Raw genomic sequence first — 16413 nt, forward strand, 5'->3', positions numbered from 1 at the left:
GACAAAAATTCCAAATTATATCCATAATATCGACAGAAACATGGCAAACGTTTTTTATAGTCAAATCTTATTTTGCAAGTGGACCTCACAACTCGCTGCCATAAAGTACAATTGGTTCAATGACATATTCAATTAGTTTTAGCCAAATTGTAATAGGTATTTCAATTTTTATTTGTTTTTTAATTGCGTAGAATGCCCTGCGTACTTTCTCTCTCAGTTCATTCACTGCCTCTTTAATGTGTCCAGTTGAGCTTATTTTTAAACCTAAGTAATTGTAGTGTGTGCAGTACTCTATATATTTTGTACCAATTGAGAACTTTGGTCTAATTCCCTGAGATCTGGATCTTCTCTGGAAAATCATTATTTTAGTCTTTTGGTGTTTTACTGTTAAGGTTTCTTGTGTCGAAAGAGAGGAGCACCAAAATGCAGCGTGGTTATCTTCATACATCTTTAATAAAGACGAAACAATATAAAACAATAAACGTGAAAAACCTAAACAGCCCTATCTGGTGCTAACAAACACAGAGACAGGAACAATCACCCACGAAACACTAAAAGAATATGGCTGCCTACCTACCTGCCTCTGATTGAGAACCACTCTAGGCAACCTTAGACTTACCTAAACAACTCTACTATACCACAATCCCATGACCTACAAAAACCCCAAGACAAAACACACCACATAAATAACCCATGTCACACCCTGGCTTGACCAAAATAATAAAGAAAACACAAAATAATAAGACCAGGGCGGGACAACTGCCAGGGCCCAGGTCTGACAGTACTGCTCTAGCAGGTCCAGGCTCTGCTGTAGGCCATGTGCTGTGGGTGAAAGCAGGCATACTGTATGTCATCTGTGAAGAGTAGGCATTGAACTTCTAAATTGTGGAGGCTAACACCAGGGACTGAGGATTTTTCTAGAATATTGAAGAGTGCAGGGCTCAGATTGCAACCCTGACGAAGGCCCCGCCCCTTGTTAAAAAATTATGTTATTTTCTTGCCAATTTTAATGCTGCATATATTGCCAGTATACATTGACTTAATTATGTCATATGTTTTACCCCCTACACCACTTTAAATAACTTTGTAAAACAGTCCTGCATGCCAAATAGAATCAAATGCTTTTTGGAAGTCGATAAAGCAAGCGTATATTTTGGTATTATATTGGTGGACATGTTTATCTATCAGGGTGTGTAGGGTGTAAATATGATCAGTTGTGCGATGTTTTGGTATAAATCCAATTTGGCTTTTACACAAGACATTGTGCTTATTAAGGAAGTGTAGAACTCTTACATTTATAATACTACAGAAAACCTTCCCAAGGTTGCTGTTCACACAAATGCCTCTGGAATTGTTACTGTCAAATGTGTCTCCGTTAAAGATTGGGGTTATGAGTCCTTGATTCCAAATGTCAGGGAAATAACTGTTTTAATTTAGTCAATTGAAATTTTGCACTAGTGAGTTTGAGCATCTCTTTTAGGATGCCATCAGGTCCGCATGCTTTTTTAAATTTGAGAGCCTGAAGTTTCTTATAGAGCTCCTGGTCAGTAATTGGGAAGTAGAATGGATTTTGATTGTCCTTTATAGCTTTTTCTAATCCATTCAACTTCTCATGAATTTGGCGTTGTTCTGCATTTGTGTCAATGTGAACAGTGTTGTAGAGTGTTTCAAAATGGGTTGTCCATATGTCACCATTTTGTATCGCTAATTCCTCTTGTTTAGATATATATATATTTTTTCCTATTGTTTAAATTTTGCCAGAAGTTGTTTGTGTTTATGGACTCCTCAATTAGTGGAAGTTGCTTGCTGTTGCACGGTGCTTTTTTGGTTCTAAGTGTACGTTTATATAGTTTTAAATTCTCACAGTAACGAAAGTGTAATTCACCATTATTTGGGTTTCTGTGCTTTTGGTTGGATAGTGTTCTAAGTTTTTTCCTTATCATTTTACAATCAGCATCAAACCAGTTGTCATCTGTGATCTTTTTTGTTTTGTTTTTTATCAATTACAAGTGTGCCTCTTTTGCCGTTTGCAGTTTTTTACTGCTAGATTGATGCCTTCTTTACTGTGAGTGAATGTGGTATCCAGAAAGTTATCTAAGAATATCTAAGACTCATTCATCTCTCTCTCTCTCTCTCTCTCTCTCTGTCTCTCTCTCTCTGTCTCTGTCTCTGTCTCTGTCTCTGTCTCTGTCTCTGTCTCTGTCTGTCTCTCTCTCTCTCTGTCTCTCTCTCTCTCTCTCTTTTTCTCTCTCTCTGCATGCTGGGAGTGATTGGTGCATGCTGGGAATTGTTTGAGTGAAGGAGTGTGTGTGTTGTGGAGAGTTAGATATTCACAACTTTTTTTCGGTTTGCTATTTCTTGGTGGCATTTTTTTGGTTTTCTTCTGTGCATGATTAAGGTTATTTTTGTTTGTTATTGTGGTAGAATTAAGTATTTTGTTTTTCGTATCGAAATTACCCTGATTTTGGCGGGGATGGCAGCCCGAATGGGGATGCCGTCCCTGTCACTTAGGCATGACTTTAGGTGTGTTACTGAAGCTGCTGTCACGGTGGAGGAGTTTCTGGTCGCCGTAGGAGAGAAGGTAGGCTATGAGAATATTGCTTATGCATCCCAGATGAATAAAGCTGTGGTGGTATTTCTTAAAGAAGAGTGTCTAGTTGATCGGATGGTTGAGCATGGTGTACTTCTTAAAGGAATGTTTATTCAAGTTACGCCGCTTTTTTCTCCGTCAACAAGGGTAACAATTTCAAATGTACCACCGTTTATTCCAAATGAGCTATTGGAGCGCGAGTTATTGCGCTTTGGGAAGTTCGCCAGTTCAATTAAGGTTGTCCCGTTGGGTTGCAAACACCCGGCGTTGAAACAGGTAATGTCATTTCGGCGACAGGTGTTTATGTTTTTGGACTCACCGGAGCAAACTTTAGAGTTATCGTTTAAAATCAAGTATGACAATAGACTGTATATGGCTTATGCTAGTACGGGTAGTCAACGGTGTTTTGAGTGTGGAGATGTTGGTCATAAACGACATGCTTGCCCGAAAAGGGAGAAGGCCGAGGGAGGGGCGCAGGTGGTCATCGTAACGCCAGGGCCCTCTGATCTAGAGAGAGGTGGGCCGACAGCGGTAGAGCAGCCAAAAGCACCTGTTTCTGAGGAACAAGTTATCGTGTTGAGGGCACGGGGTTGCAACTTGTATTAGAGGAAAATGTTATGCTACAGAAAAGTATTGTTGTAGAAGGTAAGGATGTATCTGAAGAGCCAGTTCCTCAGACTGGTGAGCAGGTGCCCAGTACGAGTGCTGGGGTAAAGGAGGGGGTTCATGTGGAGCTAGGCTCCCAGGTAGTGGAGGAGATGCCCACTGCGAGTAACGGGGTACAGGAGGGGGTTCATGTGGAGCTAGGCTCCCAGGGAGTGGAGGAGATGCCCACTACGAGTGCTGGGGTTCATGTGGAGCTAGGCTCCCAGTTAGTGGAGAAGATGCCCACTATGAGTAGTGATGTTCAGGTGGGGCTAGTCTCCCAGATAGTGGAGGAGATGCCTGGTACGAGTGATTTAAAAAAACATCACTTTTTTTTAAATTACCTTTATGATGAGGTGCAAGTGGGGAGTGTTGAAAGGGATGTGGTAGAGGGGAGTCAGTTGTCTGTGGTCTCAGCTGAGGATCAGGAGAAGGATATGGATATCTCTTTAGATATGACAGCTGCTGGTGAGGACTCAGTTTATGATCTAGAGGAGGTAAATGAGTTTCTGGATCAGACTTTTGGGAAATCTGTCAAATTGGCAGATTATTTTGATGTTGATAAGTTTGTGAGGTCAGCTGTGATGTTACAGAAGACGGTGGGGTTAGACAAATTGAGTGAGAAGAAGCGGTTTCGTTTGAGGAAATGTATTACTGCTGTTGCAGCAGCAAAAGGTGGTGGGAAACGTGTTCAGGTTAAGAGAAGACAAAATAATAATGAGGATGATCATGCTTAATAGGGTGTATTTTTTCTCGTTGGTTTCTCTGTGGTTTCTTCTGCTTTTCTTTTCTCTTTTCTATATGGAGGTACTAAGGGTAGGTTCTCTCAATATGAATGGGGGAAGGGACAGGAATAAGAGGGCTTGGGTATTAGAAGTAATAAAACAGAAAAGGCTTAATGTAGTTTTCTTACAGGAGACACATAGCGATGAGGAAAATGAGGTTGACTGGGGTATGTGGTGGGAGGGGCAGCATGTACTCAGTCATGGTACTAATTTCAGTGCTGGGGTGGCAATCTTGTTTTCCTCAGGCTTAGGGGTGACTGTGGTATCTACAACAGAGATTGTCAAGGGTCGGGTTTTATTGGTTAAGGTGGATGTTGTGTTTTTTTATTTTTTTTAATGTTTATGCTCCCAATGAGGGTACAGAGCGTATTGCTGTATTTGATCAACTAAAGGAAACCTTAAGACAGTGTGACCAAGAGGGGTGTATGGTTTTAGGGGGTGACTGGAACTGTACAGTGGATTTTACTGTTGATCGCACCGCTGAAGAACCTCACCTGCGGTCAGCCACTTGCCTGGCTGGCCTATTAACTGAGTTTGAGCTTTCTGATGTGTGGAGAGTAAGGAATGCCAAAGTTAGGCAGTACACATGGCTAAAAATTAATGAAGGTTGTGTCAGTGCAGCAAGGTTAGACAGGTTGTATGTATCTGAGCAATACTGTAGTAGGGTTGGAAAGTGTGCCATTACTCCTGTGGGTTTCTCTGATCATCATATTGTTACTGTTGATATTCACTTGTCCTGTCCACGAAGGTCATCGCCTTACTGGTATTTTAATGTTAAATTGTTACATGATGTCATGTTTTGGGACAGGTTTTTGTTGTTTTGGGAAAAATGGAGGGGTATAAAAGGGAATTTTGAGTCTTTGAGACAATGGTGGGAGGTTGGGAAGGCCCAAATACGAGTATTTTGTCAACAGTATACTGCTTTGTCTCAAACTGAAGTTAGAGACTATCAAGGCCCTTGAACAGGGCATCAAATCTATTGAATTGAAGCTGCTCACTCAGAACGACCCTGGACTAGTCATGAACTTACAGGACAAGAGACATGAACTGAGGTCGTTTCTGCATGAAAGAGTGAAGGGTGCCTTGATTAGGTCTCGTTTCGCTTCCCTCAAGGATATGGATGCTCCTAGTGCTTTAAAAAAAAACTAGGACAGTCGATATTTCAATGTAAACAGATGGTCTGCCTTCGTCTCCCTGATGGGAAAGTGACCAGGAATGATATTGAAATGCGTCAACATGCCGTGGATTTCTACTCGTCCCTTTATAAGGCGGAGGATTGTGACTCTCTGTGTACTGAACAGTTGTTACATGGTCTTCCTCAATTGGGACCTGAGCAGAGAGTCGCATTGGACGCTGACATTACACTGCAGCAGTTATGCAGCTCTCAACAGGCCGAGCCCCTGGCATCGATGGTTTACCATCTGAGTTTTATAAGCACTTTTGGGGGTCTAATGGGGAGGATTTTTATGAAGTGCTGTGTGAATCTTTTCATGAGGGTTCTCTTCCTGTATCCTGTCAACGTGCGGTGCTTTCACTGTTGCCAAAAAAGGGGGATTTGGCTCTCATAAAAAATTGGAGACCTGTTGCTTTGCTGTGCGCAGAATACAAAATTATTTCTAAATGTCTCTCAAACAGGTTAAAAGAGTATCTGGGATTGTTGATCCACAAGGACCAGTCCTACTGTGTGCCTGATCGCTCTATTGTTGCCAACTTGTTTCTGATAAGAGATGTTTTAGACATTTGTAAACTGTCTGATGTAAATGTGGGTTTACTTTCGTTGGATCAGGAGAAGGCTTTTGATCGTGTGGACCACCAGTACTTGTTTAAAACAATGAAAGCCTTTGGGTTTGGGGATGTTTTTCTGTCTTGGGTGAATTTACTGTATGCTGGAGCCTCGTGTATGGTGAAGGTGGGTGGTGGTTTAAGTTGCCCCATCCCTGTCGAAAGGGGCATCAGGCAGGGATGCCCAATTTCAGGGCAGTTATATAGTCTGGCGATTGAACCAATGCTTTGTTTTTTAAGAGCGAAGCTTACTGGTTTCTTTGTGCCAGGTGTACTGAAGGGTCCCATGATAGCACTGTCTGCGTATGCAGATGACGTGATAGTTTTTATTACAGGGGGTGAGGATGTTAATGTTCTCTCAAACACTTTAAAGGTGTATGAGGGGGCCTCCTCAGCTAGAGTCAATTGGGGAAAGAGTGAAGCGCTGTGGGCAGGTTAGCTTCAGATGGGGTCCACTCCACGGTTACCAGGGGGGCTTCAGTGGGGCAGAGATGGAATGAAGACTTTGGGGGTTTTTCTAGGCTCCGATGTCTTTCAGAAAAAGAACTGGGAGGGTGTAGCGGAGACGGTATGTGCCAGACTGTCAAGGTGGAAATGGGTGTTGCCCCAGCTGTCTTATTGGGGACGGGTCCTGGTAGCAAATAATCTTGCTGCTTCTACCCTGTGGCACAGACTAATGATTTTACAGACACCAAAGGGTCTGATACAAGAGCTTCAGAGGACCCTTGTCAATTTCTTCTGGTCTGGACAACACTGGATTAAAGCTGCAGCCCTGTACCTGCCACTGCACGAGGGTGGGCAAGGCCTGGTGGACATTTCCTCTAGGATCACGGCTTTCAGGCTCCAAGCAGCCCAGAGATTGTTGTACAGAGACTGTTCTAGCTGGGTCGAAACAGCCTACATATTGATGAGGAGAGCGGGCTGTTTGGGCTTAGACAAGCATCTTTTCCTCTTAAAGCTGGAGGGGGGTGATTTGACTGGCATGACTCCATTTTATGAGTCTGTTATGCAGGCTTGGAGAGTCTTTGTCAAGTCCCGTAAGGCCGGCACACCACCAGGGATGTGGCTTTTTGAAGAGCCTATTTTTCACAACACTGCCATCCAGTCCCGTGCTCTGGGTTCAGCTAGCCGACGTTCATGCCTGTTAGGCGTGGGGCGTACCAAGCTGGGTCATCTGATGCAGAGCAGGAGCAGATTGGAGGAGCTGGGAGAAAGAGCGGGGATCCGATCATCTCGCCTACTGAGGAAGGTCATCGATGAGGTCTGCGACTCCTTGCCAGTGCTTCATCTGCAGTATGTGACTGACACTTCCAATTCTGATCGGTGGAAGGAGGGTCTGGATTATGTGTTCCCTGCACTGATTGTTAGTGCTGCGATGGGGGCATTTGAAGAGGACGTGGGGACGCTGCTTTCCTTCAATACCCCGGAGCTGGGGGAGTTCAAGGAGGTGGGAAAGAAGGCCATGTACAGAATATGTGTAAAGGTGTCCCATGCCTCTTCCCTGGAAGGGGTAAAATCGACGAGGTGGGCGGATGTGCTTGGTCCAGGTGCCTCTTCAAAAGGCTGTTGGCGATCATTATATAAACTGCCTATTGATAAGAGGACAGCTGTTCTCCAATGGAGGATAATACATGGAGCTATAGCCACTAACATGCATCTGGTACACCTGGATCCTACTGTTGGGGAGGGGTGTCCATTCTGTGCGTGTGTGAGTCTGAATCTCTGGCACATCTGTTTTTACTGTGTCCCAGGTTGGTTGGGATGATTGAACTGATCACTGATTGGTTGTCAACGTTGGGAGAGGTTTTCTCTTCCCAACTGTATATATTTAGGCCAAAGTACAGGTTCAGTCAAAAGGGTGTAATTGTGTTGCTTCATTTTGTGTTAGGGGCAGCAAAATTAGCAATATGGAAGACCCGAAAGAACAGCATTCGGGGACAGGGGTCTGTGGATGTTTTATTTTTTAACCTTTATTTAACTAGGCAAGTCAGTTAAGAACAAATTCTTATTTTCAATGACAGCCTAGGAACAGTGGGTTAACTGCCTGTTCAGGGGCAGAACGACAGATTTGTACCTTGTCAGCTCGGGGATTTGAACTTGCAACCTTTCGGTTACTAGTCCAACGCTCTAACCACTAGGCTACCCTGGTGGGAATGCTGGAGGGAATGTTGGCTGCGAGACTAAGGGTTGAGTTTGCCTATTATAAACTTGTCAACAATATCGATCTGTTTTTGAGTATATGGGGTATTCAGAGGCTGTTGTGTGTAGTTACTGTGGAGGAGGAATTGGAGTTTTAATTGATGTGTAACTGTGGTTTTGTATGGGTATTTATTGTGTGGTGGGCCCCCAGACCCAATATAGAGTATTTAAAACTCAAAACTCTAGCAAGTGAGGTAGATAATATATAAAGTGAATATATAAAGTGAAATAAACAATAAAAATTAACAGTAAACATTACACATACAGAAGTTTCAAAACAATAAAGACATTACAAATGTCATATTATATATATACTGTCTCTGTCTCTCTCTCTCTTTGTCTCTGTCTCTCTCTTTCTCTCTCTCTCTGTCTCTCTCTCTCTCTCAATTCAATTCAATTCAATTCAATTCAATGGGCTTTATTGGCATGGGAGACATGTGTTAACATTGCCAAAGCAAGTGAGGTAGATAATATACAAAACAGTAAACATTTTTCAAAACAATAAAGACATTACAAATGTCACATTATCTCTATATACAGTGTTGTAACAATGTACAAATGTTTAATGTACACAAGGGATATGGGTTATATTTACAATGGTGTCTGTTCTTCACTGGTTGCCCTTTTCTTGTGGCAACAGGTTACAAATCTTGCTGCTGTGATGGCACACTGTGGAATTTCACCCAGTAGATATGGGAGTTTATCAAAATTGGGGTTGTTTTCGAATTATTTTTGGATCTGTGTAATCTGAGGGAAATCTGATGGTAATCTCTCTCTTTCTCTCTCTCTCTCTCTCTCTCTCTCTCTTTCTCTCTCTCTCTCTCTCTCTCTCTCTCTCTCTCTCTCTCTCTCTCTCTCTCTCTCTCTCTCTCTCTCTCTCTCTCTCTCTCTCTCTCTCTCTCTCTCTCTCTCTCTCTCTCTCTCTCTCTCTCTCTCTCTCTCTCTCTCTCTCTCTCTCTCTCTCTCTTTCTCTCTCTCAGCCTGTAAGAAAGAGGAGTGTTCTCTCCAGGTTCCACCTGCTTGTCCCACCCACCGCCGGCTGTCCGTTAAACAGACGCAGTGCTGTGATTCATACCAGTGTGTGTGTGACTGTCATAACACCACCCACTCCTGTCCTCCTGGATTCATCACCTCCTCCTCCACCAATGACTGTGGCTGCACCGAGACCGCCTGCCTGCCTGACCAGGTGTGTGTGTGTGTGTGTGTGTGTGTGTGTGTGTATATGTGTGTGTGTGGGTACTCTAATGTTTCTCTGTTCCTTTAGGTGTGTGTGGTAGGAGGCGTGGTCTACCGTGTGGGGAGCCAATGGGAGGAGGGCTGTGAGAAATGCAGCTGCACCCATCAGCAGGACACACACACTAACCTGCACATCACTCAGTGTGTCCCACCTGTCTGTGACCACTCCTGTCCTCTGGTGACTATATATACACACACTAACCTGTACATCGCTCAATGTGTCCCATTACACACACTACACATGACACACACTACACACTACACATTACACACACTATAAACACTATACATTACACACTATACATTACATACACTATACACACTATACATTACACACACTATACACTACACACACTACACATTACACACTATACACACTATACATTACACACTATACACACGATACATTACACACACTACACATGACACACACTATACACTACACACACTATACACTACACACACTATACACTACACACACTATACATTACACACACTATACACTACACACACTATACATTACACACACTATACACTACACACACTATACACTACACACACTATACATTACACACACTACACACACTATACATTACACACTATACACACTATACATTACACACACTATACACTACACACACTATACATTACACACACTATACACTACACACACTATACATTACACACACTATACACTACACACACTATACACTACACACACTATACATTACACACTATACACACTATACACACTATACACTACACACACTATACACTACACACACTATACACAACACACACTATACATTACACACTATACACACTATACACACTATACACTACACACACTATACACTACACACACTATACACTACACACACTATACATTACACACTATACACACTATACACACTATACACTACACACACTATACACTACACACACTATACATTACACACTATACACACTATACACACTATACACTACACACACTATACACTACACACACTATACACTACACACACTATACATTACACACTATACACACTATACACACTATACACACTATACACACTATACACTATACACTATACACACTATACATTACACACACTATACACTACACACACTATACATTACACACCATACACACTATACATTACATACACTATACACTACACACTCTATACATTACACACTCTATACACTACACACACTATACACTACACACACTATACATTACACACACTATACATTACACACACTATACACTACACACACTATACACTACACACACTATACACTACACACACTATACACTACACACACTATACATTACACACACTATACATTACACACACTATACATTACACACACTATACACTACACACACTATACATTACACACACTATACACTACACACACTATACACTACACACACTATACACTACACACACTATACACTACACACACTATACATTACACACACTATACATTACACACATTATACACAACATGCACTATACATTACACACACTATACATTACACACACTATACATTACACACACTATACACACTATACATTACACACACTATACACACTATACACACTATACATTACATACATTATACATTACACACACTATACATTACACACACTATACCTTACACACACTATACACACTATACACACTATACATTACACACACTATACATTACACACATTATACATTACACACATTATACATTACATACACTATACATTACACACACTATACATTACACACTATACACACTATACACACTACTGGTACTTCCTGTATATAGATCCACATTGATCTGGTACTGGTACTTCCTGTATATAGATCCACATTGATCTGGTACTGGTACTTCCTGTATATAGATCCACATTGATCTGGTACTGGTACTTCCTGTATATAGATCCACATTGATCTGGTACTGGTACTTCCTGTATATAGATCCACATTGATCTGGTACTGGTACTTCCTGTATATAGATCCACATTGATCTGGTACTGGTACTTCCTGTATATAGATCCACATTGATCTGGTACTGGTACTTCCTGTATATAGATCCACATTGATCTGGTACTGGTACTTCCTGTATATAGATCCACATTGATCTGGTACTGGTACTTCCTGTATATAGATCCACATTGATCTGGTACTGGTACTTCCTGTATATAGATCCACATTGATCTGGTACTGGTACTTCCTGTATATAGCTCCACATTGATCTGGTACTGGTACTTCCTGTATATAGATCCACATTGATCTGGTACTGGTACTTCCTGTATATAGATCCACATTGATCTGGTACTGGTACCTCCTGTATATAGATCCACATTGATCTGGTACTGGTACTTCCTGTATATAGCTCCACATTGATCTGGTACTGGTACTTCCTGTATATAGCTCCACATTGATCTGGTACTGGTACTTCCTGTATATAGATCCACATTGATCTGGTACTGGTACTTCCTGTATATAGATCCACATTGATCTGGTGCTGGTACTTCCTGTATATAGATCCACATTGATCTGGTACTGGTACTTCCTGTATATAGATCCACATTGATCTGGTACTGGTACTTCCTGTATATAGATCCACATTGATCTGGTACTGGTACTTCCTGTATATAGATCCATTCTTGTGTATTGTATTTTATTTGTCTTGTATTATTTTTAATCTCTGCATTGTTAGGAAAGGCTAGTTAACAAGTATTTCATGGTAAAGTCTACACCAGTTGTGTTTAGTGTATGTGACAAATAAAATGACTTATTTGATTTGTGTGTGTAGGGCTCAGTGTACCAGCGGTCGGACAGTGAGTGTTGTGGGAGCTGCAGGAAGACCGGCTGTGTGGAGACAGATGGACAGATACCTGGAGACTCACAGACAGACGGACGACTCAGAAAGGTCAATCAATCAATCACATTTATTTATAAAGTCCTTTTCACATCAGCATACAGTGCCTTGCAAAAGTATTCACCCCCTTGGCGTTTTTCCTATCTTGTTGCATTACAACCTGTAATTTAAATTGATTTCTATTTGGATTTCATGTAATGGACATACACAAAATAGTCCAAATTGGTGAAGTGAAATGAAAAAAATAACATGAAACATCTAAAAAAATGAAAAAATGAAAAGAGGTGCGTGCATACGTATTCACGCCCTTTGCTATGAAGACCCTAAATAAGATCTTGTGCAACCAATTACCTTCAGAAGTGACATAATTAGTTAAATAAAGTCCACCTGTGTGCAATCTAAGTGTCACATGATCTGTCACATGATCTCAGTATATATATACATGTTCTGAAAGGCCCCAGAGTCTCCAACACCACCAAACAAGCGACACCATGAAGAACAAGGAGCTCTCCAAACAGGTCAGGGACAAAGTTGTGGAGAAGTACAGATGAGGGATGGGTTATAAAAAAAATATCTGAAATGGAAAGATTATGGCACCACAACAAACCTGCCAAGAGCGGGCCACCAAAACTCACAGACCAGGCAAGGAGGGCATTAACAGAGAGGCAACAAAAAGACCAAAGATAACCCTGAAGGAGCTGTAAAGCTCCACAGCAGAGATTGGAGTATCTGTCCATAGGACCACTTTAAGCCGTACACTCCACAGAGCTGGGCATTACGGAAGAGTGGCCAGAAAAAAAGCCATTGCTTAAAGAAAAAAAGTAAGCAAACATGTTTGGTGTTCGCCAAAAGGTATGTGGGAGACTCCCCAAACATATGGAAGAAGGTACAGGTGGTCAGATGAGACTAAAATTGAGCTTTTTGGCCATCAAGGAAAATGCTATGTCTGGCGCCAACCCAACACCTCTCATCACCCTGAGAACAACTTCCCCACAGTGAAGCATGGTGGTCGCAGCATCATGCTGAGGGGATGTTTTTCATCTGCGGGGACTGAGAAACTGGTCAGAATTTATCGAATGATGGATGGCGCAAAATACAGGGAAATTCCTGAAGGAAACCTGTTTCAGTCTTCCAGAGATTTAAGCTGGGACAGAGGTTCAAACAGTAGGTCTGGTAGAGAGATATATTGTCAAACAGTAGGTCCAGTAGAGAGAGACAGGGTCAAACAGTAGGTCTGGTAGAGAGATATATTGTCAAAGAGCAGGTCCTGTAGAGAGACAGGGTCAAATAACAGGTCCAGTAGAGAGAGACAGGGTCAAACAGCAGGTCAAGTAGAGAGAGATATTGTCAAACAGCAGGTCTGGTAGAGAGATAGGGTCAGACAGTAGGTCTGGTAGAGAGAGACAGGGTCAAACAGCAGGTCCAGTAGAGAGAGACAGGGTCAAACAGCAGGTCCTGTAGAGAGAGACAGGGTCAAACAGCAGGTCCAGTAGAGCGAGACAGGGTCAAACAGCAGTTCCTGTAGAGAGAGACGGGGTAAAACAGCAGGTCCAGTAGAGATAGAGTCAAACAACAGGTCTGGTAGAGAGAGACAGGGTCAAACAGTAGGTCTGGTAGAGAGATATATTGTCAAACAGCAGGTCTTGTAGTGTGAGACAGGGTCAAACAACAGGTCTGGTAGAGAGAGACAGGGTCAAACAGCAGGTCCATCAGAGAGAGACAGGGTCAAACAGTAGGTCCAGTAGAGAGATATATTGTCAAACAGTAGGTCTGGTAGAGAGATATATTGTCAAACAGCAGGTCTGGTAGAGAGAGACAGGGTCAAACAGTTGGTCTGGTAGAGAGATATATTGTCAAACAGCAGGTCTTGTAGTGTGAGACAGGGTCAAACAACAGGTCTGGTAGAGAGAGACAGGGTCAAAGAGCAGGTCTGGTAGAGAGATATATTGTCAAACAGCAGGTCTTGTAGAGAGAGACAGGGTCAAACAACAGGTCTGGTAGAGAGAGACCGGGTCAAACAGCAGGTCTGGTAGAGAGAGACAGGGTCAAACAGCAGGTCCATCAGAGAGAGACAGGGTCAAACAGTAGGTCCAGTAGAGAGATATATTGTCAAACAGTAGGTCTGGTAGAGAGATATATTGTCAAACAGCAGGTCTGGTAGAGAGAGACAGGGTCAAACAGTAGGTCTGGTAGAGAGATATATTGTCAAACAGCAGGTCTTGTAGTGTGAGACAGGGTCAAACAACAGGTCTGGTAGAGAGAGACAGGGTCAAACAGCAGGTCCATCAGAGAGAGACAGGGTCAAACAGTAGGTCCAGTAGAGAGATATATTGTCAAACAGTAGGTCTGGTAGAGAGATATATTGTCAAACAGCAGGTCTGGTAGAGAGAGACAGGGTCAAACAGTTGGTCTGGTAGAGAGATATATTGTCAAACAGCAGGTCTTGTAGTGTGAGACAGGGTCAAACAACAGGTCTGGTAGAGAGAGACAGGGTCAAAGAGCAGGTCTGGTAGAGAGATATATTGTCAAACAGCAGGTCTTGTAGAGAGAGACAGGGTCAAACAACAGGTCTGGTAGAGAGAGACCGGGTCAAACAGCAGGTCTGGTAGAGAGAGACAGGGTCAAACAGCAGGTCCATCAGAGAGAGACAGGGTCAAACAGTAGGTCCAGTAGAGAGATATATTGTCAAACAGTAGGTCTGGTAGAGAGATATATTGTCAAACAGCAGGTCTGGTAGAGAGAGACAGGGTCAAACAGTTGGTCTGGTAGAGAGATATATTGTCAAACAGCAGGTCTTGTCGAGAAAGACAGGGACAAACAACAGGTCTGGTAGAGAGAGACAGGGTCAAAAAGCAGGTCTGGTAGAGAGATATATTGTCAAACAGTAGGTCTGGTAGAGAGAGACAGGGTCAAACAACAGGTGTAGTAGAGAGAGACAGGGTCAAACAGCAGGTCCAGTAGAGAGAGACAGGGTCAAACAGTAGGTCTGGTAGAGAGATATATTGTCAAACAGCAGGTCCTGTAGAGAGAGACAAGGTCAAACAGCAGGTCTGGTAGAGAGAGACATGGTCAAACAGTAGGTCTGGTAGAGAGATATATTGTCAAACAGCAGGTCTGGTAGAGAGAGACAGGGTCAAACAGAAGGGCTGGTAGAGAGATATATTGTCAAACAGCAGGTCTGGTAGAGAGAGACAGGGTCAAACAGCAGGTCTGGTAGAGAGAGACAGGGTCAAACAGTAGGTCCAGTAGAGAGAGACGGGGTCAAACAGCAGGTCCGGTAGAGAGAGATATTGTCAAACAGCAGGTCTTGTAGAGAGAGACAGGGTCAAACAACAGGTCTGGTAGAGAGAGACCGGGTCAAACAGCAGGTCTGGTAGAGAGAGACAGGGTCAAACAGCAGGTCCATCAGAGAGAGACAGGGTCAAACAGTAGGTCCAGTAGAGAGATATATTGTCAAACAGTAGGTCTGGTAGAGAGATATATTGTCAAACAGCAGGTCTGGTAGAGAGAGACAGGGTCAAACAGTTGGTCTGGTAGAGAGATATATTGTCAAACAGCAGGTCTTGTCGAGAAAGACAGGGTCAAACAACAGGTCTGGTAGAGAGAGACAGGGTCAAAAAGCTGGTCTGGTAGAGAGATATATTGTCAAACAGTAGGTCTGGTAAAGAGAGACAGGGTCAAACAACAGGTGTAGTAGAGAGAGACAGGGTCAAAAAGCAGGTCCAGTAGAGAGAGATATGATCAAACAGCAGGTCCAGTAGAGAGAGACAGGGTCAAACAGTAGGTCTGGTAGAGAGATATATTGTCAAACAGCAGGTCTGGTAGAGAGAGACAGGGTCAAACAGTAGGTCTGGTAGAGAGATATATTGTCAAACAGCAGGTCCTGTAGAGAGAGACAGGGTCAAACAGCAGGTCTGGTAGAGAGCGACAGGGTCAAACAGCAGGTCCTGTAGAGAGCGACAGGGTCAAACAGCAGGTCCTGTAGAGAGAGACAGGGTCAAACAGCAGGTCCAGTAGAGAGAGACAGGGTCAAACGGCAGGTCCAGTAGAGAGAGACAGGGTCAAACAGCAGGTCCAGTAGAGAGAGACAGGGTCAAACAGCAGGTCCAGTAGAGAGAGACAGGGTCAAACAACAGGTCCTTTAGAGAGAGACAGGGTCAAACAACAGGTCCTTTAGAGAGAGACAGGGTCAAACAGCAGGTCCTGTAGAGAGAGACAGGGTCAAACAGTAGGTCTGGTAGAGAAAGACAGGGTCAAACAGCAGGTCCAGCAGAGAGAGACAGGGTCAA

At 43.0% G+C, this 16413-nt stretch overlaps 1 protein-coding gene across 1 annotated transcript in view; it reads left to right on the forward strand.

The window, feature by feature from the left end:
- Nucleotides 1-16413, forward strand: part of vwf (von Willebrand factor) — a 169092-nt gene that overhangs the window by 111818 nt on the left and 40861 nt on the right. The window contains exons 44-46 of the mRNA XM_031801117.1: nucleotides 8982-9187; nucleotides 9266-9415; nucleotides 12059-12175. Coding sequence (XP_031656977.1) covers nucleotides 8982-9187; nucleotides 9266-9415; nucleotides 12059-12175 — 473 coding nt within the window. The remainder of the gene's footprint in view (nucleotides 1-8981; nucleotides 9188-9265; nucleotides 9416-12058; nucleotides 12176-16413) is intronic.

Source organism: Oncorhynchus kisutch, linkage group LG22, assembly GCF_002021735.2.
Source record: "Oncorhynchus kisutch isolate 150728-3 linkage group LG22, Okis_V2, whole genome shotgun sequence".
NCBI classification, from domain to species: Eukaryota; Metazoa; Chordata; class Actinopteri; order Salmoniformes; family Salmonidae; genus Oncorhynchus; species Oncorhynchus kisutch.